Genomic DNA, 23,844 nt, shown 5'->3' with positions numbered 1-23,844 from the left:
TATATTCCACTTAGAGATGATACGAGGGATAACGCGGCATCCACCGGGGGAGAGGAGCGTATGACATACCAGCGACAGAGCGAGGACAGTCACAGCTGTGTAACAGTTACACTGGTTAAAGCAATTCTTACACACATGCGTAATCAAGTTTTTTTTGTTGTTGTTTTTTAAAGAACAGGCAAACAGATACAGACCGACTGAGAAGAGGAAGTGATCACTGGGCTGACTAACCATGACATTAACACCTCATCCAACAGCAGCAAACGGGCAGAGATTATGCATAGACGCAGACGACAGACATGGGCACAAACACTATTTCAAACCCACCCATCAAGTGTCATCTCTTACCTCAGCTGCCAGTTCTGGGCTTCCCAAGCAGCCTTGACCGTTGTCGTCCAAATATTCCACCTTTACAGTCATTTAACAGAACAGGGATTGGGGGGGGGCAGAGAGAGAGAGAGAGAGAGAGAGAGAGAGAGAGAGAGAGAGAGGGAGGGAGGGAGGGGAGGAATAAGAATCAATAGAATAATGCGACAAGGGCCTGTTCAAAAAGACTCATCATTGAGCATTAATGTGCCACCTTTACAGCTTTGCACAACGGCACACGGGCTCTGCCATCCGCAGTCTCTTCATCCCATTCCTGTTAACCTCAGCGACCATCAAAAAGCGCAAATCTGTTTTCTTTGATTTCTGCTCAAACAGTGAGCCGGCACTTCCCTCTGCTGCCGGGACAGCGAATGAGAGACGCAAAATAGATTCGATTTCAGTTATAGAATTATGTAATGTCTGTATCCCGACTTGGTGCAACCTTTCTAATATATATATGTCTGATCATCTGATGTCAGCATCCCCCCCCCCCTTTTTAATCTTAGGGGGAAAGAATCCAAAGTGGACGGGTTAAGTGAGAGAGGCATGGAATAGATGGAAATGGTAGATCAAAGCAGGGCTGATCATTATTATTATTTTTGCAAAAAAAAACCACCCCCCCCCCCCCTCTCAAAGAAAAAACCTTGTCTACGCGACCCCAATGTTAAATTGTGTGTTGTGTCTCGAGTTGAGTCCCGCCAACCTCCGTACCGCCCCACCCCCCGCACCCCGAAATCCCCACACCCCCACCACACCACCCACGCCCCACCCACCCACCTATCAATCCTAAAATAGTCTGGAGTGATGAATATTTACCCTCCAAGCCTCTGAGCTGCCTCGGTTTGTACTCCTCCGTCCGCTGGCCGAATCCCCATCAGAAGACTCCGGCTCCCTCTCTCTCTCTCTCTCTCTCCTTCAGCCCTATCTCTCTCTCTCGCTCTCTTTCTTCTCTCTCTCTTTCTCTCGTTCTCTATCGCTCCACTCCTCTTTCTCGGTCTCTCGGTCTCTCTCTCTCCCGTCTGTGTTGCAGCAGCCCATTCAGGAAGCCATCTTGTGTTTTTATTCTGGCTTTACATGAGCCCTCGTACGCACGTTCTCTCTCCCTCTCTCTCACTTATTCTCTTGCTCTACCCCCGTCCTCCCTCCCTCCCTCTCTCTCTCGCTCCTGCTCGTATGCCAATAGGTCTACCGCGCACACACACACACGTTCATATGCATACACACATACACACACATGCAAGAGGGATTTTTTTTCTAAACGATCGCTATCGCTCTTTCCTTCCTGCTGATATTTCTCTCTCTCTCTTCTCTTTCTGTGAATGTCCCCTCGACCACCCCCTCCCCCCTCTCTATTTCTATACAAACATATACACTCGTGATAAATGCACACACACACATATACACAGCTCGCCGGAGAGACGTCACACTAGAGATAGCACACAAAGGCAGCACGTCCACCAATCAGAGGCCCGGCTGGGCTGCTGCTAGGGTGAAACCGAAGGAGAGCGTGTGAGGGTGGTGAGAGAGGGAGAGAGGGGAGAGATCGGAGTGAGAGAGAAAAAATAAGAGCAGGTCAAAAAAAAAAAGAAAGGGTCTCCATTTTCATGTGTGTGTTTGTGTGTGTGCAGCACCATATAAGAATGGCCGACATAAAGAAACAAAGTGAAGGTGGGCGGGAGGTGTGTGTCTGGCTGTGTGTGTATGTGTAGTACTGTGTGTGTGTGTGTGTGTGTGTGTGTGTGTGATGTGGGGGGGATGGGTCCTCTCTATGCCTGTCAATTATCTCCTGAAACTGGCCTTCCCTAAACAATGCCTCTGGTATGTGGTATTGCCGAGCACCATCTGTGTCAGGGCTGCCTGCAATAAGTGGACTGGACTGCACAGTGCACGCATGCATGCACCCACACACACACTCTCACACACACAAACACTCTCGGAGACAGCAGACACCCCCGCTCTGATGGGCAAAATTACACAGCAAAGCCCAGTGTGCTGACTCAAAGCAAGAGAAGTGCTGTTGTTAAAAGCGATGCTGTTGTGCGCTCCTGTAAGAGCATCGCAAATCATCACCTGCAACTGTGTTCGCATGCAAACATGAGCTTAAAGGGCTGCCAGGAACTTGCGTTTCCTTTTTACGGTCTCTGTGTAAAAGACACGCCGAGCATATTTCGAAGGCCTGCGCTCATAATGTTTATATTCTGAGTGTGAAAGATCATCTCTGGATTGGATCTTTTTAAACTCGACATCAGCACGAGTCCTGAACATCGTCTCCGAAAACCAACAGGATCGGAGAGTGCGTGTGTGGGAACTGTTCGGTCTAAATCAGCGATCGGATACCGCAACCAGAATGCACTTTCACCAATCAACTTTATATGAAACGGGAAGTTAAGCAACGATTAAAAAGAAGAAGAGGGCAGCGATGTATTTCTGCAAATAGGCAATGATATGAGAAAGTGAGGGGGAAAGAAAAAAGGCAGCTGATGGATTAGAAAACTCTGCAAAGACGCGACAAAGCGAGCGAATGTTCAGGCAGCCTGGTGAAAATGGACAGACAGCGAGAGGTGGGCAGAGATGGAGGGAGAGTCGAGAGAAAAAGGCAGAGAGGGAACTGAAGGGCGGCGCGGCGCGGTGAGGCGAGGCGAGGCGAGGCAGCCACACGGTGACACAGCATTTTGTAGTGTTTGCGCACTCGTATGGCACGGGAAATCCCCTCTGCTTACGTCAGATGGGGGGCCACGTGTGTGGATGAATGTGTGTGTTTATGTCAGAGCAGAGTGGTGTTGGTCGCAAGCTGGACAGCGCGAGTGGCTGCTTGGCTTTAATTTGCTTCGTTACAGGTAGGCCAGCATAGGAGACGCACTTTAGCCAGCAGTAGGTAGCACAAGGTGTATTAGTAAAGGCAGGAATACGAGTAAGCGTGGTGAGACAGATAGTAGATGATGGAATCTGTTTCTGTGGGTTGGAATAAAGAAAACGCCTATAGAGAACAAAGCAAAAGCATTGATTATAGTAAAAGTAGAAATATTAGCAGAGCTGTAAAGAAGTTCATCCTCTGCTATATGGTGCCAAGCTTTGACTGAATTGGATGGATGTTTCCTTAAACAATGAAGAGGAAGAAGATAATCCACCACATCTCTCCAAACACCAAACCTTCCTCCCCCCTTTAGTCTTTTTTACCATCCTCCAGCAGACACCTGGTAGTCGCTGACAGAGCATAATCACAGCCCCAGACAGTGCCATAATCCCAAACTATACATGCCTTCATTTAACTTTGCTTCATCCACACAGGTCCTGCCTCTCGCTGCCACCTGCAATTAGAGTCTTCCCAGACTTGGACCAACTCACACAAACACACTTATTTCACAGACAGACCACAGAGAGGCTCATTAAAGCTCCTCTGGTTGTGTGTTGTCTAAATTTCACGAGGTTGCAGGTGGAGGGCAGAGCTGGCCTGCAATTAGACAAAGTCTAATTAATAGCATTGATTAGGCTAGCCACCCCAGCTCTGTATGCTCCACATTCTTCTATGAACCCTAATCCTCTACTTCATTCACATGAACAATAACAGTCACCTGTCTCGAGGGGTTTAAAAGGGAAAGAAAGCCTTTAAAGCACATTATCCACATGCAACAGTGAGCTGCAGTTTCGCGGGAGAGAATGAAGGATGCGGTTCGCAGCCAGTCAGGAACTCAGCTGCTGCATCCATACAGAGGATAGAGGGCAGAGATAGAGGGACTGCGGGGGAGGGATACTGACGAATGAATGATGAATGGATGGCCACATCTTTTGCACATCTTCTGAGCCTCCAGAAGAGATCATTTTTGAATGAATCTGTGGAAAACACTGCATATCCTTATAGCTTTGAAGGCTACATGGAATCTTGGCCCTTGCCGTGTTGCTGTCTTGGCGAAAAATGAAGAAATATAAACCATATAACTGTGGCTCTTCTATGTAGCAGTCAACACATTATCCTTACACACAGGGTCACAAGCTAGTGTATCTTTAGTGTCAAGGGGTCACCACCAGTGTTGAACAAGTTACTTGAAAAAAGTAATCAGTAACTAATTACTGATTACTTCCCCAAAAAAGTAATCCCGTTACTTTACTGATTACTTATTTTCAAAAGTAATTAATTACTTAGTTACTTTTTAAAAACACGATTTACAACCTGAAGAGGTGATAAAGCGATAGATCTTTCAGCCCAATTCTACTTTTTCTGCATAATCCATCATACAAAATGTAATCAAATGGAAAAGTCTCTTTTTTTTAACTTGTTTTATCAGTTTTAATCTTTTAACTTTATGCATCAAGCAAAAATTTAATTATATGCAACATTCTCTGACTGGAAGAAATTAGTTTAACATTTAAACCTATTTTCTGCACATTCCAGCACATAAAATAAAATATTTTTTGTGTTTACACTCAGTCTTTCAAATAGATGCAAGTAAAACACAGCAGAAAATAAATAAAGTCAAAGACTCAGCGGTCCTGTTGCTCTATTTTCACCTGTAAAGCAGGAGTGGGGTAGGCGGAGGTTTACCCTGGTGCAGGTGTGCCGCGGTCAGTGGAAGAATCCGCGAGTTTCTCTGTGAGTTTCCCATTACGTCGTAGCTCACTCGGTGCTTGCTTGGAAGTTTAGGGGTTTTTTCGCTGTAAAAAGAAGTTTTCTTCCCACGCACAGACACTAATGTTTTTGTCACTTTTTATGGAATCAAACTCAAAGTAAGGTCAGTACTTCCACGCTTTAAACGCTGCACGCTCATACTCTCTCCCACAATCGATGATCCATTGTTGATCTGCACACAGCTGTTGTCACTAACGGCGCACTCGCTTACGTCACTGTCGTGAAACATTCTTGCAAAAAATCGGTATTTTACTGGAAGCAGTGCTTAAACATGGAAAAACAAACTTTGTCCAAAAACCTCTCATGTTCAGCTGTTTTCCACTTTTTCTTTGGTCATTTTAGCCTTTTTGGCCAGGGTGAAGGGAGTATCTGCCATCAAACAAGAAGACAGCCACATGTAGCTATGATGATGTTTGCTAGTTCACCTTACATGCATTAATGTAATAACGTGGTTAGCCTACTCAACGTAAATTACACACGAACAACATTAAGCTACTCACGCAGAGAAGAACGGCTGCTGCTGCCATCATCATCCGTCATCATTTCTGCTACACTGGCAGGGCTAGGGGCCAGGACTCTCCTCTTCGGGTTTTTGGGGGATGTTGCTAACTCCGGGTCCGATAACAGGCACCACACCCGCAGTAGATGCGCTCGGTGTGAGGTCTCGCAGCAAGCTATCAAATACGGCGCATTTCTCGGCTTTTAAAAAAACGCTATGCGTCGCCAGGTGTTTCATCGGATTCGAGGAGTTACCTCCTTTGACAGTATCACAGTATCAGCTTAAAGCGCTTGTTGCAGGCTGCTGAGTTTGCATATTTTGCTGTGAAGCACAGCCAGAGTTTTGACCGCTTTGCCTTGGGCATTTTTAATCTGTAGCTCTGCTTTGAAAGAACGTACGTACCTGGGCCCGCCTACTATCCTCGGAAACGTAAAATGATTGGCTAGAAGTGTATCACAGCTCAGGAAAAAAAAGCACCGAAATGTGCGCTGCTTTTCGGTCTGGTTACTACCGTTTATGTCAGCACCGGACACCGGTACCCATCCCTAGTCGTGAGACATTCTCGCAAAAAATCAAGGTTTTAGTAACACAGTAACGCAGCGTTACTACGGGAAAGTAACGGTAATCTAGTAACGCGTTACAAGTAACGCGTTACTGCCCATCTCTGGTCACCACCTAGTGTAACCCTTGTACTGGTCCCAATCCTGGATAATGGGAGGATTATGCCAGGAATGGCATCTGGTAGAAAATCTGTGCCAACATGCAGAAATAAAGGAGTAGCTAAAAGTACTGAAAAATGTAAACATAAACTGGTAGTACCTCCTAATTCATGCTACATATACACTTTGTTTACTCGCTGACATTTGACACTTTCAATAATGCATACCCCCACGATCAATAAGATCTGGTTCCAGTTTTACACACATGCATTTTTTAACGAGTCTAGTCCTTCTAGCAGCTCTGTTAGGCTGAGCTTTGAGTTGCAATGCTAATGTCGACACGCTGATCTTTAGAGGGAAAGTCACAGTTTTACAATGCAGTGACTAGGAAAGAAATATGCAAATGATTACACCACAACATCAAGATTTTTGTGGCTTTTAATGATTTCTAAACTGTTCATTTTCCAGGGTGGAAAATGTCTAGCATACATTTTTAATGATTTAAAGAAAGACAAGAATTTATTGATTTTATTGATTTACTCTATCTTGAATTTTGTGGGTGCACAAAAGTATTTTTTGAACTACACTACTGGCTAAAGACATGGATCAGTGAACCTGTCACTTTGCCAAGGTCTGAAAGAAGACCCAAACTGTCACTCTGACAGGAAACTAGTAAGGATGTTTATCAACAACCCAGGAAACATTAATCAAGGCACAAGCCTGCCATTAACTCAAGACTGTTCATAGTGAAGCGAGTTTTACATTCATCATGGACTGAGAGGAAGCTGACCAAGAAAGAAGGCAATGCTCCAAAATCTACATCTTCAAGGCTTAACTAAAATTTGCAGGTGTCCACATTGCCCATGTGGACACCTGCAAATTTGCCAAACGCCAAACGCCTTCTGGAGAAAGGTTTTAGGGTCAGATGAGGCAAAGATCATAATGACAACACTAATGTTTAGAGGAGTAAAAGTAAAGCTTTCAAAACTAAGAACACCGTACCAACTGTCAAGTATGGTGGTGGTAGCATCATGCTCAGCCGCTATTTTGCTGCCAGTGGTACTGCACAAAGTGGTTGTAATAATAACGAAGGAGGACTATCTCCAAATACTTTGCCTCAAATGCACAGCTGGATGGTTGCAAGTTGAACATACTTGAACGTCATGGGACAATCATCCCAAACACACATTAAAACATGCTAAAATTAAGCTTGTGGAACCCCTTCCTAAAGCCCCAACCTCAACACAACTGAACAATTTGTGCTTTGTTCTAAAAAGTTAAGTCTGTGCAAGGAAACCAAACAATTTAAAGGAACCCTAGCAGTTCTTCAAGGAAAAGAGGTCAAATGTACAGCCAGAATTATGCCAGAAACATTAAATTTATATATTTAAGCTTGTATGTCCTGTGTGGATTAGAAAAAATCCCAAATAAATCCAAACTTGTGTGCCCAATTTTTATTATTTAAGGTCAGTAAAGATGTGTGCTGTATAATGATTCCACCCTGGAGAAAGAACAGTTGAAAGAAATGATTTAAAAAAAATACCAAGACATTAGTTACCATGATGAGTGTATGCAAAGTGTATGTATGCAAAATCATGACCACAACTGTATGTGCAACTGTAGTGGAGCAGCATGGAGGTGGTGCTCCAGTAAGCAGAAAAAATGTCTGAAACAGTGTTTAGAGCTGTCTGAAGTCTGAGCTTTTAGCTGCCAGGGATTACGTTTACACAGACTGATCTCACTACTTGAACTTGTATTAACAGGTTTCAAATAGTGATGTTTAATTCAACATTGAAACAGTACTTATATGACCTAATAAGTGCGCACTAAAAACTTAACAATCCATCCACTGGCTGCTGAAATCCATCAGTCTGGACCAAAATGGACTGACCAAAGCACAGATCAATATATGCATGTTTTCAGTCACTAGTGTGGCTCAGAAAATACAGGCAGAGTAAATTAGTGAACAATAAGTGTGAGAGAATTTAGAGAAATGGCACATATAGACTTCTATTGCCCTAAAAGACAAATAGATAAACTTCTCAACCAAAGTTATTTCTCTGTCAGTTTAACATACATGGTAAAGTTCATTGTTAGCAAGGATGTGAATGGTATCAGACACTTTTGTAGTATGACTTTTCCACAGTGCACAGTAACAGGAGGTCAGCTAAATTAAATTGTGCACCCTACGTAATATTTGCTAGTAGAATGCATAAGGATCTCAGCTAAGCTGTAGCTCAGCTGTTCTGCTGGAATTGTGGGATGATCATGACTTTGTTGTCTGCCTGTAGTAAGATCGTATCTGACCATGATACTATGCTCAGATATAAAGTTTAAAAAGTTTCCCGTCATATCTTTGTCTCAAAGGCATGCACTTTTTTCTCCAAACAGTGGCATCATAAAACACTGAGTCATTTGTCTGTTTTCATGCTCAGCTGCTGTGTTGCATGGTTTTTGTTCATGGGTTGTTGCTGCCACTTCAGAAGCCATTTAACAGACAAGACAGGACAGGCCAGAAGAGTGCTGATAGTAACCATTATTTTGTGTTTGTGGCTAAGCAAACATCATACCTTTTCCTCTAGATTTTGATTGTCAGTTTAAACTCCTAGACAAACTGTCTGTGGTGTGTTATTTACATTACTTTTATATTGACACATATAAGAGACTGATAGAATAGTATGAGCCAAAACAACAGCAAAAATTCCATCACAGAGAGTTTTGTATGCGCAAATGGAAGCATGTCAAGCAGATTACAGTCTATAGGAACCTGGTTATTATCAGTGGGGTGCTATCATTCCAAAACTGTTGCTTGTGCAATATATGATAATTTTTAATTCTATTATTTTAGTGTGCAAATTCTTCTCTCTCATAATGATCTTAAAGCATATGAAAACAAATCCAATTGTCTTTCTAGGCATATGTGTTGGGAAAAATTCCAAAAATTCAAGGTGCTTGTTTTGACACAGTGTGTTTTCCTTCCTTGGTCATGCTTTTGCAGCCTGCTTCTCCCCCTCCAATACTGCTGACCATTTACTGCATCTTCCCGTCCTCCTCTTACTTGACTTTACGGCCCATCCCCCTGGGTTAAGATGCTGGTGCATGTAAAAACACACATAGTCCCATGCGCGCACTTCCATTAACACACACAAGTGAGCACTTTTAAAACCCTGCACTCTGTCTCTCTCTTTCTTTACACACACATGCACCCCCACGCACACACAAATAGAAAAAACGGCCCAAGGTTAACCCCCACCCTCATTTGAAAACCTCAAGAGGTCAAAGGACAAAGCACAGGCAACTGCCGGAATCTTGGGTAACCGTCACAGTTAGTCCACTCGGTCTGCTCAACTGTCTTGTTGACTTTTTCACTGCCTTATCTTACTGAGAATATTCATGTAAACTGCAACACTTGCAAAACCTTGATGGTTTCAACATTACCCATCAGTATCACACACAACATATATACACTCCCACTGTGGAACTACATTTAAAGTAGATAAAGATCTATCTACTTTTCTGACTACTCAAAACAGAGTGAACAATTTAGTTCCAATAGAATAGTTTCCAGTGGGGCTGTTGTCCAGGAGTTGTTCTTTTTACTTCTAAAATTAACAATATATATATATATATATATAATTTGTCCAAATTTTTGCAAATAAATGCTTTGGAATTTTTTCTACCAAGCAGTTTGTTTTGTTTGTTACAATACAGTGCATTGCATCACTTTATAAAATGTAGTACATCGAGATATCTGGGTCATTTGAGGTTGATTTGCACATTGCGACTCACATTGTGAGGAATTTTTCCTCTAAAGTAAATAATTTAACATGAACTCTCCATATATGACGCATTCAACTGTCCGTCCCTTTATAGTCCAGCAAAGGTTCCTTCTATCCGTCTGAACGGACATCACTAAGAAGACATTTGTGATCATGTAATGATCTGTAATAAATGCTCGCTCTTTCGTGCTTCTCTGGCTAAAAAGCAGAACAAGTTTGCAATCTAATGATGTTGGTGTATTTTAGGCAGACTATCAGCAAACACTCTCAGGCAAACAAAAGAAAAACAGTTTTTGTGCTTTACTTGATGTCCTATGAACGAACGTTCCCATGAAATGCACTTAAATGGATGGATGTTAATCGATATGATAATATTTGTATGATAATTTGCCCATAATTTTACTGTTGTGGTCAGGTTTTTTCAGCCTGCCTTTAGGAAGGAAAAAAAAAACATTTTACACAAAGCACGTTGATACTTCTGGTATTCTAAATCTACAGTATAAGCAGTATTACGATAACTCAAGTTAAGAGACAAGATGTTTTCACTCCCAACTTGTCATATACTGATGCTTGATTAGGAATCCTTTTTCCTTACTATTTACTCCTGTAAAATCTTTTATTTACATGCTGGGTAAGGCTTCAGAATGCAGTTTTGAAAGATGATGGTGAATAACAACGGTCATTCATCTAATTGCATCATCAAATGACTTCCAACCAGAAGGCAGGAAGTCAAATTCTGCCCTGACTTGGCTCTTTCTGTCAGTTAGGTTAAGTTAGGTTAAGAAAAAAAACTCTTGGTTTGGGTTTAAACATTCCTTCCCATCAACACATTTACCATCCTTCCATTTCTTTAGTTACCTACAACAGTAATGACACTGGCTTTCAGCTACCTTTTCAGACAGTCCTTGCACACTAAGCTAATCCTATAGGTCCTGACCAAGCATCAGAATTTGATGGGTTGGAAGTGCTAACGGTTTGTATGAGATTGCAAGCGTTTCAGTACCTCAACCACTTCCCACTCGTCCCGCCTCTTCTTCAGCTGTTCACATTTGCGCAGCTTGCAAATCTGTTTGCCCGTCTTACGGTTCAAACAGTTTGCGCAGGTACCGCAATTCTCTTTGCGGAGACAAGGAGTGCAGGCTCCACATTTCTTTCTTCTTTTCTTCTGGAGGTCAAGCGTGGCTTCCAGCGAGGCGTCCAATGGAGACAGAGAGAAGAGCCCTGCTTCCTGGTGCTCAGCTTCGATATATTTGCTCAATGGGGATGTTGTTTCTATGCATTTCCTTTGCAACTGAAGAGACTGAGCCTCCCCCATGTCCGCGGGGAACTCGTAAACATTCTCAGGTGCCAGACTCGTTCCTCCCTTCGGCCTGGGCATAATGAATGTCCTGCTTTATTTGTTCAGTTCTATTATTTAAAAAAACTGAAAACAGTCGTCATACATGCAGTTAAGTTTAAAAAGTAGAGTTTAAAAGCAACATCTGCTAAAATCTCAATATGGCATAATCATCTGGCTGCTCTTAAAAACAGATTGGGAGATGGATAACTTGTCTTGGATTAGTTTTTGAAGATAACTTAACTTGGATGTTAAACCAGCTGCTGCTACACAAGTTAGATTGATGCTCATTTTGTCTACAGGTAAGATGGCATTATCAATGTAATGCTTGTGCTGCTGGTCACAGGAATGGCCCTGGAGAATCTGTGTGGTAACTTCCAGTCTGGAGTCCATCTATCCCAGCTTCCCTGTGGTATGGCCGGCAGCCCGCTCATGGCTTTGTGTACGGAAGCCAGGCTCTGTCTAAGTGTGCAGAGACAACAAAGGCAAAGAGGGAGAGGACAAAACATTTAAAATCAACATCAAAACACAAAAAGAAGTTATTTCTCATTGCGAGGTTTAAAGCGTGGGGCCCAAAAGTCTGAATGTGTTATTGCCTACTCTTACACATTTATTTATATACAACTGGCGGCTTCACATTAAATGCCCAACATTAGAGTTCAGCCTGACTGCTGTCTGGATATCGTCTGGTTTCTGAACACAGCTGTCGGTGCTGTGCATCCAGTTGGCTCATAGCCATACAAGCCTACGTGAGCAGTTTGAGAAGATACTGTGTTATAATGGCAGGGCCCACATGGACAGGGGGGCTTATGTCTCCCTGAATGAAAGGAGGGGGGTGATAAGTTGAAGCCAGGGACAGTCGTCTTTGTCTTGTAGTCGCATGCTCCAGTCAACCATCAGTAAAGTGAATTGTGCTGAGAAAACCCACGGTTTCTTTGCTACTGCCTGGTTTCACAGCCTGCTCACAAGGTGCTTTTAGCACATATCAAAGGCAACCTAAACCACTTTACCTCCAATGAACATGCTGTTTATTGTAACTTTTAGATGATCTCTAATATATACGAGTGCCTTCAAGGGTGGGGAAATTTAAAAAGAGGTCACAATGATTTTCTGGGGAGATATAAAGTGACAACCTCTGAGACTGAGAAGTAAAGTGGAGATGCTAAAAAACTGCAGTTCATCTAATGGCCACTTGAGACCATTAGATGAACTGCCTCAAAAGCAAGTCATTCCCCATAGACTCCATGCTAAAAAGCAACCTTCGGAGCTTTAAAAAGGAGCTTTTATACAACCTGATACAACAAACATTTGTTTGCCTCTTATGGACAGTTCCCCCTTTAATAAATAATCTATAGTAACGCTGTTATTTTATAACTGGACAATCGTCCATCTGGATACTTGGATTAGGGGCATGACCTCCTCTAATTGGAGGTTCACTGAACTGTGGCATTCCAGGATCCTGTGCTGTTTGTGCCTTTTGGAACATTTTAATCCACTTATTTGAGAAATAATATTACTGGCTGTGTAGCAGTCCTACAAACGGTTCACAAAGGTGGTGTTTCCCTTGTGGTAAGTGAAATTCTGTTATTTTATTAGTCTGTTACTAAGCACCTATAAGTAAACATGTGAGTCTGTCCATTGCACCAGTACAGTTAATGAGCAGAGCTTGCTAACCGAACTAGCTAGCATTAGCTGATGACTAAATACTGCCCCTCATCCAAGTATGGCCAAAAACTAACATCAGTTTGCAAAATGTGGAGTTTATGGAAGACAAACAAACTACTTACAACCTGTAAATCTAGGTCTATGAGGCATTTATAGCACCCTTATATTTGAAGTTTTGCTAGTTGGCAGCTTTGTTTCCTAGCTAACCTTAACTAGATAGCACCCTTAAGCTACCAAACAGATTTATTCCACGTAAAATTTTTAGCAATTACTTCTATAACATTTGGTGTAAAGACAAACCTATAGATGTCCTCTGCAGCAAGGCAGCGTAGAGTTAACATTAAAGTAAGTTGGAATAATAGCTAATGTCATTACAGTGGCACTACTTTTTAAGGACACAATAGCAGTCGCTCACGTAGCTGTCAGTTAGCTGATAAGCAACAGCTGGAAGTTGATAAGCGGTGACAATGTTGCAGAAGAGTTTTACTGAAGTGCCATTATCTGTGTAAACATGCAACAGTGTAAATAAACTCAGACTCATAGCTAGGATATTAAACTACAAACACTGCGCTGCACAGCCGCAGCACGCGCTCCGGCAACTACTCAAGAAGCACGTGGTTAATCAGCAGTTGTGTCGTCTCTTTAATGTGCTGCGGCCAGTGTCAAGTCTGCATGAGCACCCCTCCCCACCCAGACTGCTGTTATTACTGTTACTGTCCACGTGCTTACCGACAGGGACCACTGCAGGGCGCCCGGCCGCCCAACACCGATCAAAGCAATCAGATAAACACTTAACAGCCATCCTTAGATTTACATTACGATAATGCCCATTATCTGGCCTTCAATACACAAAGAGCAGATTGGGCTGTAAGCGAGGGCACGCGGTTAATTGCCCCGGGTGCCAAAAACGGCACGTTAGCCGAGCTTCAATACACATTTTTGATTTATATTCATGTTTAAAACTTACCTGCTGTGGGCAATTAATGCGAAGCTGCACATTTATTTTTAATTTTTTTTTTTTTTTGGAAAGCGTTATTTTGGTATATAACATATAACGTGTGCTGCTCAGAATTTTTCGTTTCTCGGTTGTTAAAACAAACAAAATCGCTGCTGTGAGGGAAAAAAACATCCACATTATTATAATGGCGAGCGATAACTTACCACTAAATGCCGCGATATTCCTCTGTCGCGACAGCCTTTAAAGTGTTTGAAAATGGACATAAAGTTAAGCGAACGAAAAAAATAAAAATGTGAATATTCGAAATGATAAAAAAAAAGAAAAGGAAAAAAAGGTTTAGAAAGAAGTTTAGAAATGTGCTAAAAAAGCGATGCACGAAGGAGAAGAGTGAGGACAAAGTTGGACCCAAATGACATAACTGACTTTAAACGGCTCAGTCTGGTCGATGAGGGGGGGGAGGGGGGGAGGGAGGGAGGAAAAGGTAGTAGATTGTCTTTTGGAGGGGTTAAAGTAAATTATGGACTGGAGTCCAGCCAGATGGAGCAAAGACACAGGGCTGATGTCACACATCTGGAAGTGGAAGTCACCATAAGATAATCCAATGAGTCTTACCTTTAAAAATGATGTTTTATATAAGATCTTGAGAAGCAGTTAGTGTGTTTCAAACCAGATGTTTTGACATCATGAAAAAACCCAACAACACTTTAATCCCATTTAGAAAAAAACCCGGACTTATTATTACTTATCAGTAATTTCTGATCAACAAAACATTGCCATCTTATCTAACAAATTGGCACTCCTATCTTTGCTTAAATGGAAATGTGTTTTTAAATATTTACATATTTTAGAAACCTACATCCACAACTCACCTACAGCTGAGCATGTCTGATAGTTACGCTGGGTGTATTGTGCAACATTTAATGTTGGTTAACTTCAAAACTGGACGCATTTTCTGTATATGCAGTCAAGAGAATCTTTCATTTATTTTTTTAATTTCACTTTGTCATAAAAAACTGCACTCCAAGACTGCAATCCTTCACCAAAAAACTTGATATTCCCTACAAACAATGGATTTTATTTAATCCATTGTTTGTAGGGATCCAGAAGGATGTGTGAATCTGTATTAGCTTGTGACATTAAGCCAGTGTCTTCTAATTTCTCTTAATTTACTTTGAAGATATGATGCCAAATGTTATTTTCTTGTTCTATATAAGTGAAGCCACTGAATACAGAAACTGGCATCTGTTTTTGGCTGCCAATCATCCTGGGCTAAGCCCCTCCTCTGTGAACAATTTCATATAGGGTTGCTCATAATAGCTCCAGTAACCGCACACGTACAAGCAAAGAGACAACCTTAAACCAATTGCTTCATTGATGGATGTAATCATAACTTCAAAGGACAGTTTGACTCTTGTAAGACAATATCATATGTGGAAAACACCACATTATACACATTGAGTAATCAGTGTTATTGCTCTGTTATAACACATCAAATTCTTTATTTTTTTCACTGTTTTTACACTCCATTGGAGGCTGTGTAAGAAACACAAACATTTTGCTGTAAACACAAAGCATTTCTTCTGAGGTACCGCGCTGTTATATCTTAACACACTTTTGTTTTCGTTCTACTCTTAGCTGATAACACCAAACTGTATCTGTAGCAACCATGACTCTCCAAGCCAGCTTTATGAGACCACAATGTGATGGTGGGCTGATTCCAGCCGAGACCCTGAGGCACAGATGCATCACTTTATTACACTCCTATTGATTCATCCAGCTCACCAGTTTCCATGGCGACAATCATAATCTTATGTTTATACAATGTATGCAAAGACAAACTTAAAACAAAAATGCACATCATACTATAAAGGCTGAGATAACCTTTATGGAGCATTTGGACCATAGGGTTAAGCACCAAACTGTCCGGATCAACCTTATTTTCCAAGAAATTTAATGACAACATTCTGTAATTAATCACAATTACAGATGAATAAAAAGAGGTGAAGATGCGTGGCTTTCTGGTAATAAATAGCTAAAAAAAAAAAAAAAAAAAAAAAAAAAAAAAATCACCATATCGTTCTTATTTGCAAACAAACAAACAAAAAACTTCAAAGATTGAGGACCGATTCAGAGACACGTCTAATACATCAGCATGCTGACTCCAGTGTTGCAGACAATATCATCAAACTGCAGCAAAGAAGAAACAAAGAACAGAATAAACAGAAAAAAAAGAAGGCCCAGGGTGCTGGGAAAAAAAAGAAAACCTGGACAGCAGGATAAGAAGTATAGTGTGGATTTTCACTGGCAGTAACAACTCTTTGGAGCTCAAACAGTTATTGTAGGTCCGTGCCATTTCATTTGAATTTAACTGCTTAAATGTGCTACAGCACTGTCAAACAATACTTTTTACCTTGCAGTGTCATCTGAACCTAGAATCGTAGATTCCTGGCATAATGTACAGGTCACTACTTCATAATTAATTCTAATTTCTTTGTGTAGAAGCTCTCTTTTAATATACTCTAGGGTCCATTTATCCAGTAATCCAGCCTTATCTAAATACATGGATTTGGTTTGTTAACACCGTCAGTGAAAATCCTGTAAACGGTGTATTATATGGACAAATCTTTATTGGGTTAGTGTGGTTTGTCTGAGTTCAGCAAGGACAGTGTTGGAAATTTTTTCGGACACTTGCTTCAAACTTGCCTGATTTAGGCAAAGTTCTACAACAGAGGTTCCATGTCTAAGTGTAATAGTCCACTCAGAACTGCTACAAGGAGCCTCCAGTTTGTATTGGTAAGCCTTCATGGGTAAATGCATAAGCACAAGGAATGTACCAACTCCTCTTTCCCATCACATCACCCCTTAGTCTCATGGTGGCTCAGTCCGGTTGTCACAGAGAAGCAGGCTTTAAGTCCGGACCTGGAACTTACCAGCCTTGGTCATGTACTTGATGCCTTTGAAAGGTTTATACTTCTCACCATACATGTCCAGCCGATTCACTTTCAGTCCTGATGAAGGAGAGAAAAACATCAAGAATTTATTAGACTTATGTGTTACTGGAACAGAACAAATACCAGGGTTAACTATCTGGCTTGATGGTGGAGGGCTCTTCTAGAGAGGTTTCAACTAAAACCTCTACAGAGATTTCAACAAGAGATTCCTAAAGCTCCAAAGGCTTTGTTTGCTCCGAGTTTAGTATTACCGTTACATTCTGTGTCACACTGTAAAACATATTTTCATAAATGTGTCAACCCTTGGTGAAACTTGAAAAACTAAGATGGTTGTTTTATACTTCACTGAAAATAAAATCTATTTCCTGGTGTCATGCAAGGAGGTTTATTTATGGGTGCAGCGCCATCTAGTGGTCACCATCTCACTGTTCCCCTACAATGGGACTGTCAGGTGGTTGTCAGCTGACCAGACTGAGCCTAACTGTGTGGGGGTTGAATTAACTTTTCTGTGGTTTAAAAGGCAAAGTGGAGCTCATTTTCACTATTACAGTGAAATTGTCAATCTCATTCAATGTTCAGCTTGGTCACTAAGTGCAAGAAGAGAGAGGATCACAAATAAGAAATGAAGGAATTCTTGAAAGGCAACAGTCACATGTACATGAACATGAGGTTCAGATGGTGTGTGTGTACCTGAGATGGCCATCTGTTGGATCTTGAACTGAATATTGATGGTGGGGTTCTCATCAGGTTTGGATGCTCCAGCCTGCAGGCTCATGGTGCCCTTCAGACTGGGAAGCTTCTGTGGGTTGATCTTGCCAACATCCCATGTCAACAACTGGTTTAAAAAGAAAAAAAATGCACCAAGATGACAGAATTAAATATTTTGTCTCTTAAACATATTCAGATAATTCGGGTTTATATATTTATTCATTCTATTATTTACACTTCCCTTCATCTGTGTTTTTGTGATATAAAGATTGCTGTACAGTTACCTTTGTGACTGGGTCAAAGGTGTATGTTCCCTGGGAGGGGTTCAGGTTGGCATTGAGGACGCCCCGAGGAAGCTGGCTGCTGACTAGGACCGACTCCACGGCCTTGCCCATTGTCTGTTTGGGGCCCAGGGTCAAATCAAAACGCCCCTGGGAACTTCCCTCCCGGAAGGTGATGTTGTGTTTCACGTACACTGGGATGGCTACCAAACTGAAGGTGATAAAACAACATCAGTTATTAGACAGTGGAATCCTACTTTATGGATTAGCATTTCTGTTTATATCCTGATTAGATACATGTAATGAGTCAACTATGGGATTAAATGTTGCTACTAGCCAGTTAAACTAATTATTCATATTTTAGGACACTGACTATAGTTAATAGTTTTGTCCATCTATCACTGGCTGGGGCTGCAACACCCCTCTCTGGTGAACAGGAAAGTAAGACAGATTCCACAAACTAAAGCAGGATTCTGAACTAGAAAATGAACGGTTGTATGTTGGCTGTGTCACAGCAAAGTACTAACTTCTGAGAGCTGACGTGGTAGGAGAGCAACCGGAAGTTTCCATCGGGTGGGATGAAGGAGAGGATCCGCTCGGCTTCCCAGCGCTTGAACCGAACACATGGGTGGAAACTGACATCATCCAGCAGCCGTGGATTCTGCGAAAGAAATGCAGTGGGTCAGGAAGATTAGTGGTGAAGTTTCAAAAACATTAAAATACTTTTAATATCTTTCCATTTCTTTTTGGTATTTACCCAGTGTACCCTGTAAGAACACACAGCACTTATTCCAGCAACACTTTACACAGTTGTGATGTTGCTGCATGAAACGTGGGATTTTCGTCAGCAAGTTTCACTGTAAATTTTTGTGGACGTTCAGATTAGACACACTTCAAAGGAATTTGCACTGAATATTTCAAACTGTTGGACACCATAACTGTTGGATGCAACAATTAAACCTTGTAAATAAAGTAGGCAGGAGAGTAATCTAAAACAAAAACTCAGTTAGTCTGACTTACACTGATCTTTCCTCTAGTCAAAACTGGCTGTTATAGCAGAGAATGAAAATAATCAAATGTGCACGTCGTTGTTTTTATTAAATCCATAATGGAATGATCCTCCACATAGCAAAGCCTATTTCTTTCAACATATTTCTACCATATAATCTACCTATGAAATCAGTCTCATCTGCTGCACAGTGAACTACCACATCTGGATGGTTGCCTCTCTGAGAAGCAGACCTCGAGTCAGCAGACGTCAAAGTCTCAGAGAGCGTTTCAGTTGCCCTTATGGGGCATGTTTTTTCTTGACCTCCTTAGTTTCATTTTTTTCCTGTTCTAAAGGATAACAAAAACCACATCATGATCACAAACTCTCGCTAGAGACTACAACAAGGACCTCCAGGCAAGAGTCAGAAAGAACAAAGAGACAGGAAGAAAGAGGCAATGCAGGGGGAGAGAGAGAGAGAAGCTGATCACTTGAGCTGAAGTTTGATTACTGAAGTGTGTTTCTGTCTTGCATTGGAGAACTGCACGATTAAATTTTTGACTTTGTACTAAAAAAGGTTTTGCCCAAAATAGAGTATAACTAAAGAAATAAATATGCCATCACAGAATGAGAAAAAAAAATAAGTGCATGGTAACGATGTCAGCTTTTAGCACAAGCAATTTGCTCTTGTTAACATCACTGTAACATGCATTTACTTGTCCAGACTAGTCGAGGAAACGTCACATGGCGTGGTGCAGGAAATAGCTATGACGGGCTCATGTAGGCAAATCGTCAGGCAGTGATTTTTGGAGAGCTTGATTTGCTTTGGCTTTGTGTTCTTTTGGCAGAGCACACATTTTTGGACAGCTGTGTTTTTACTCCCAATTGTGGGAAGCCAAAATTGTAATCAAGATTAAAATGTGATTACTTGTGCTTCCCTACTTGCATATTACAGGAAGCTTTTATCAGGAAGTTTTATCATCAAAACTGTGAAGCAAAGTGCAGATACTCTGGAAAATCAGCTCCCTGCATGCTGCGGTATAAGAGAAAATAAATACATTCTCTGGTAGCTGAGCTCCTCTCAGTACTCGGGTCCAAAACGTGCACAGTGTGGGTGTGACATATTTTGAAGTAAATGTTACTGTATGTTTGACTTTTACTGTGAATATTAATTGTAATGTACAGCACACTGATTTAAATGTTTCCAAGCTGCACCTTGGAGAACCCCCTGCTTGCTATACAGTTATCTGTTATTTGTCTGGAGAGTTCACAGGCTTAAAATATAACAATATAGAGTTTGTGAAAAAAAAGAAACTCACCATGAATGAGAGGGTGAGATCAGGCATGCCTGTCAATTTAACGCAGGCATCGATGACTCCCTGTATTTCTGCTGTGATGGTGGAGCCTATGGGGGTGGAGTTGATTAGAAACAACAATAGAAAGCAAAAAAACATGTTAGAAGAGAAGGCAAGTACAAATAATTGTGTTGTACAGCTGACATTTTATGTATTGTATTGGCCATTTTCTTTATTTTTTGACTGATTGACTAGAAACTCCTTTCAGGTTCTTCCTGATTCACAAGGGGTCACCACAGCAGGTAGCTCTGCGTGTGTGATTTGGCAGAGATTTTACACCCATCCTGATGCAGCCCCAAAAGGAATGAACCAGAGATCTTTCACTTGTTAAGCAAATGTGCAAACTACTACACTATGGAGCTACGGCCTTTCCGATTAAATGCGGATTAATAATTACTATGTGTCCCATGCATTATAATGCAAGCAAACAGTGACATGTTTCACAACAAACAGTTGAAAAGAAATACCAGATTTATCGATGATCGCATCGATCTCCTCCACCACGTCGAAATAAGCTTCATTGTTTGTGTACTTGACCCCAGTGCGCCGCCAGGGGACTACAGACAGCTGGCCTGTAGGGAGCTGTTCACCCACATTGGTGCTGCCTGGAAGCAGAAATTAACAACAGTATAGGATCATGCACACAGAGTCAAACAGCTGCTGTAATATCCATGGCTCACACTGTCAATTGAATTCATTCAATGCTATTTAGATGAACTGTAATTGTTACTGAAAGAAGTCTCAGCTGTGTATGAACAAAGCATTAATGTTGCCTGAAATCAGGAAGTAAAAGCAGTACAAATAAAAGACTGAAAGACCTGTGATGGTGTTGACCATGGTGCGGAGGATGGTAGGAGGCTTAATGAGCTCTTTAAGAATGTTGGACTCTGTGGCCAGAGGAAACCCGTTATCCAGCATCTCCTCCAGTAGTTCATAGACCACTACCACATTGTCCTTGATGGCCGCCTCTGTACACACTCCAAAATAGTCCTGAGAACAAAGCACACAAGCAGGATATGCACTTTTAGTTAACTACAAATAATGATAAAAGTAGACAGAATCAGACATGAGAGGGGAGGAACAACCTGAAAGGTGTCTACGACTCTGTGCAGGAACTCGATGACAAAGAGCGGCGGGACCTCACTCTGGATGACCGCCACAAAGTAGATGTGATGCCTGAGCACACTGATAAGGTAGTGATGAGGCGTGGGGATAACTGGTGGGACATTCTCTGGCTCAGTAGCTCGCTCCTGGGCCTCAAAGAAGTAGTCGCACACGGAGCGGCTGACCACACTTTTCCAGTGCTTCTCCAGGAAAATATCCCCTGAAGCGTTAATTAGGAACAAGCTGTGGATCATTGTGGCTAAAGGCTGTTGGGAGGGAAAAACAAGGGACCACCAGAGGTTTTTAAATGAGAAAATGCTAAGACCAAAACACCATGCCTTCTGTTAACATAAAGAACAGAATAAGAAGGTTGTTTAAGTGTCGCATTAAACCATCAAGTGTGACAGTGAGGTAGCAGGCGCAATGGAGAATTTTACACGAAGACAGACCCTATTCTCACATGACACTGGGAGTACCATGCTCCGCTCTCCGGATAATACTGTCTATACACTGTGCTTAGTTTATATATGAGAACGGCTCAAGTAACAGAGTAGGTCTACTGAGCTGAGACTGAAGTTCAGGGTTTCAGAAATTAAGAAACTAACTTACGATGGCTGAGAAATGTGACTCCAGAATATAAATTATACATGCGGCAAAGCTATCAAGTTTTAACCGAATATAACTCTACAACTAAAATAATTGCAACTGCTAAACTATCAAGTTTAAGAAAAACAGGCGTGTAACTAGCTAGCTAGCTAGCTGTTTCTATTAGATTGTAGATGAAGGCCTCCATCTCTCTGTACGAGATGCTACCTCCGTCCCTCCTCCTGCTTCAGTCTTATGACAGAAAGCTCCGTCACTGGGTCCAGGGGGTTAAAATACGTTAAAATAACGATGCTTTTTTTGACGAATAAAATTGTAAGTTGCCGCTGGAACCATTTCTAAAATTGCAAGTGACTCACCGAAGACAATTTTCTGACGTTTTCGTCTCGCCTTTCACCTTTTTTTCCTCTCAATGAAAGATTAAGCCGACGTTGCTTCCCGTTAGGTGGAGCAGCAGATCCTGAGTGAGGAAGGATGGCAGAGCAGAGCGAACCAATCAGAAGAAAGACCAAGCGTAAAATCCCACCTTCTTAATAGAGGCATAGGCCAACAGTGCGGAAACTGGTGGCTCGTGACTTGGCTGTGATTGGTTTATAGCGGGAGAACGACGGTAAACACCAGTAAAAATCACCCGCTGATTGGTTTTAAGATGTACCTGGTCTGACATTTTGTTTGCGGGATCAGATTTCATCTTGTGGAGCTCTTTTTCGATTCAAACAAATATAGGAATATTTACATAGTCTGCCGCTTATTATTCATTTTTACGTGTATTAAAAAAAAAAACCCACCGTGAAATTGCAAAGGCAAAGACAAAATGCACATAATAGCCCACAATCTGATATCCATTAGGGGGGGTTAGGCATACTTTAGCCATAATAAAGTGAGACTTAGCGATGCCTTATACTAACGTTCACCGTAAAGATTATCAAATGTGATTTAGACAAACAAAGAACCCATGCACAAGAGCAACTTTGGGCTCGTGCTCATTCTTAATAACATGTCAATTACAAGTTGTGTACACAGTGCAGTGAATACACAGATTTAAAAAACTAACACTCATCTTTGCCACAGCAAAGACATATAACTGTATAACTGTAACACATAACTGTCCTAACTCTTTACCATGTTTCAGATGAGTCAATATTGAGTCAATATTCCAAATTTCAGTAAAGTTTTTGAGATGCTTTTGTACAGCTCTACACGGAGGCATTAAAACAACCAAACAGAAGAAAGGAGATTAACAACTTAAGCAAAGGGATCAAGAGTGTTAAAAGGAGGTACAAAATAAGCAGCCCCGGGGAAAGGGAAGGCATAAATAAACTCGGAAGCAGCCTTCAGGAATGCCTCAACCGACTAAGAAGAAAGAAATTGAGCAAGGAAAAGAAGACGAGTAAAGCCCATTTCATTAAAGATCCCTACAACTTCCCTTCAATTCAAGGACAAGACTGAGCCTGATAAAACCTACCCCTTGGCAACCACCCAGAAACGGGCATGGCAGATACCTGGGGAAGTGTAAGACATGGCTGTACCAACAGGGCCTGCTCGTAGCGACGTAGCGGACGAAAGTGTATGAAGTCCCACTTACAGTGGTGGAGGGAAAATTATAAAGTACCTAAGAAGGTGGCTGGAAGGAGGCATTTGAGAGGAAGCACTACAAAGAGCTGGTGCAGGACTGTAGGGATAAAGATGGGCAGACAAGTACAGAGGTCACCCTGTCCAATCAGTGTGGAAGCTGTTGACTAACGGAGAGAAAATAAGGAGGAAATTGGGAAGACTGGGGGAGAGAGCAGAAAGAGCCTCCTATTGGATATGAAGTAGGAAGGAAAGGTTGAGCTGGCAGGCAGACCAAGTGAGTAGTGGCTGGCCACTGCTGCTGACTGCCAGCAGGAGGATGTTATGGTGCAGGTAGTTGGTACCCATCTGACGGGAGGATTTGTGACGTTGAAAGATCCAAAATGAATGACCGCA

At 41.8% G+C, this 23,844-nt stretch overlaps 2 protein-coding genes across 4 annotated transcripts in view; both read right to left on the bottom strand.

Moving 5' to 3' along the window:
• tet3 (tet methylcytosine dioxygenase 3) overlaps window positions 1-14,303 on the bottom strand; it is a 47,626-nt gene extending 33,323 nt beyond the window's left edge. Inside the window, exons 1-3 of one of the 3 annotated variants that reach the window (XM_042226754.1) lie at window positions 14,090-14,303; window positions 10,931-11,725; window positions 349-408 (exon numbers count right to left, since the gene is read on the bottom strand). In XM_042226754.1, coding sequence (XP_042082688.1) covers window positions 349-408; window positions 10,931-11,305 — 435 coding nt within the window. In that variant the 5' untranslated portion in view covers window positions 11,306-11,725; window positions 14,090-14,303. Of the gene's footprint in view, window positions 1-348; window positions 409-1,182; window positions 1,696-10,930; window positions 11,726-14,089 lie in introns of those variants that run through there. The other 2 variants (XM_005936894.3, XM_005936896.3) reach the window with 2 other exon arrangements.
• A 1,042-nt stretch (window positions 14,304-15,345) lies between these two features.
• Window positions 15,346-22,440, bottom strand: ap3m2 (adaptor related protein complex 3 subunit mu 2). The gene is made up of 9 exons (XM_005936898.3): window positions 22,236-22,440; window positions 21,255-21,539; window positions 20,988-21,159; window positions 20,637-20,774; window positions 20,134-20,219; window positions 18,354-18,487; window positions 17,830-18,037; window positions 17,528-17,672; window positions 15,346-16,894 (listed from the first exon to the last, which is right to left on the bottom strand). Exons 2-9 carry the CDS (start codon window positions 21,525-21,527, stop codon window positions 16,794-16,796), a joined length of 1,257 nt encoding a protein of 418 aa, XP_005936960.1. The 5' UTR covers window positions 21,528-21,539; window positions 22,236-22,440; the 3' UTR covers window positions 15,346-16,793.
• Between the last annotated feature and the right edge of the window lie 1,404 nt (window positions 22,441-23,844).

This window comes from Haplochromis burtoni, unplaced genomic scaffold (assembly GCF_018398535.1).
Source record: "Haplochromis burtoni strain Fernald_Lab_line unplaced genomic scaffold, NCSU_Asbu1 Contig_226, whole genome shotgun sequence".
In the NCBI taxonomy this organism is placed as follows: domain Eukaryota; kingdom Metazoa; phylum Chordata; class Actinopteri; order Cichliformes; family Cichlidae; genus Haplochromis; species Haplochromis burtoni.
Note: the sequence above shows the minus strand (reverse complement) of the source record. Positions and strands in the feature narration are given on the sequence as shown.

Bases quoted from the DNA above. Each gene is read 5' to 3' on its own strand.
- ap3m2 (XM_005936898.3), bottom strand. From the start codon at position 21,527: ATGATCCACAGCTTGTTCCTAATTAACGCTTCAGGGGATATTTTCCTG. The intron at 17,673-17,829 runs GTAACTGTACAG...TTTTTAAACCAG, and splicing joins CCTTTGACCCAGTCACAAAG to TTGTTGACATGGGATGTTGG. The intron at 16,895-17,527 runs GTACACACACAC...CTCCTTCATCAG, and splicing joins CCAACAGATGGCCATCTCAG to GACTGAAAGTGAATCGGCTG.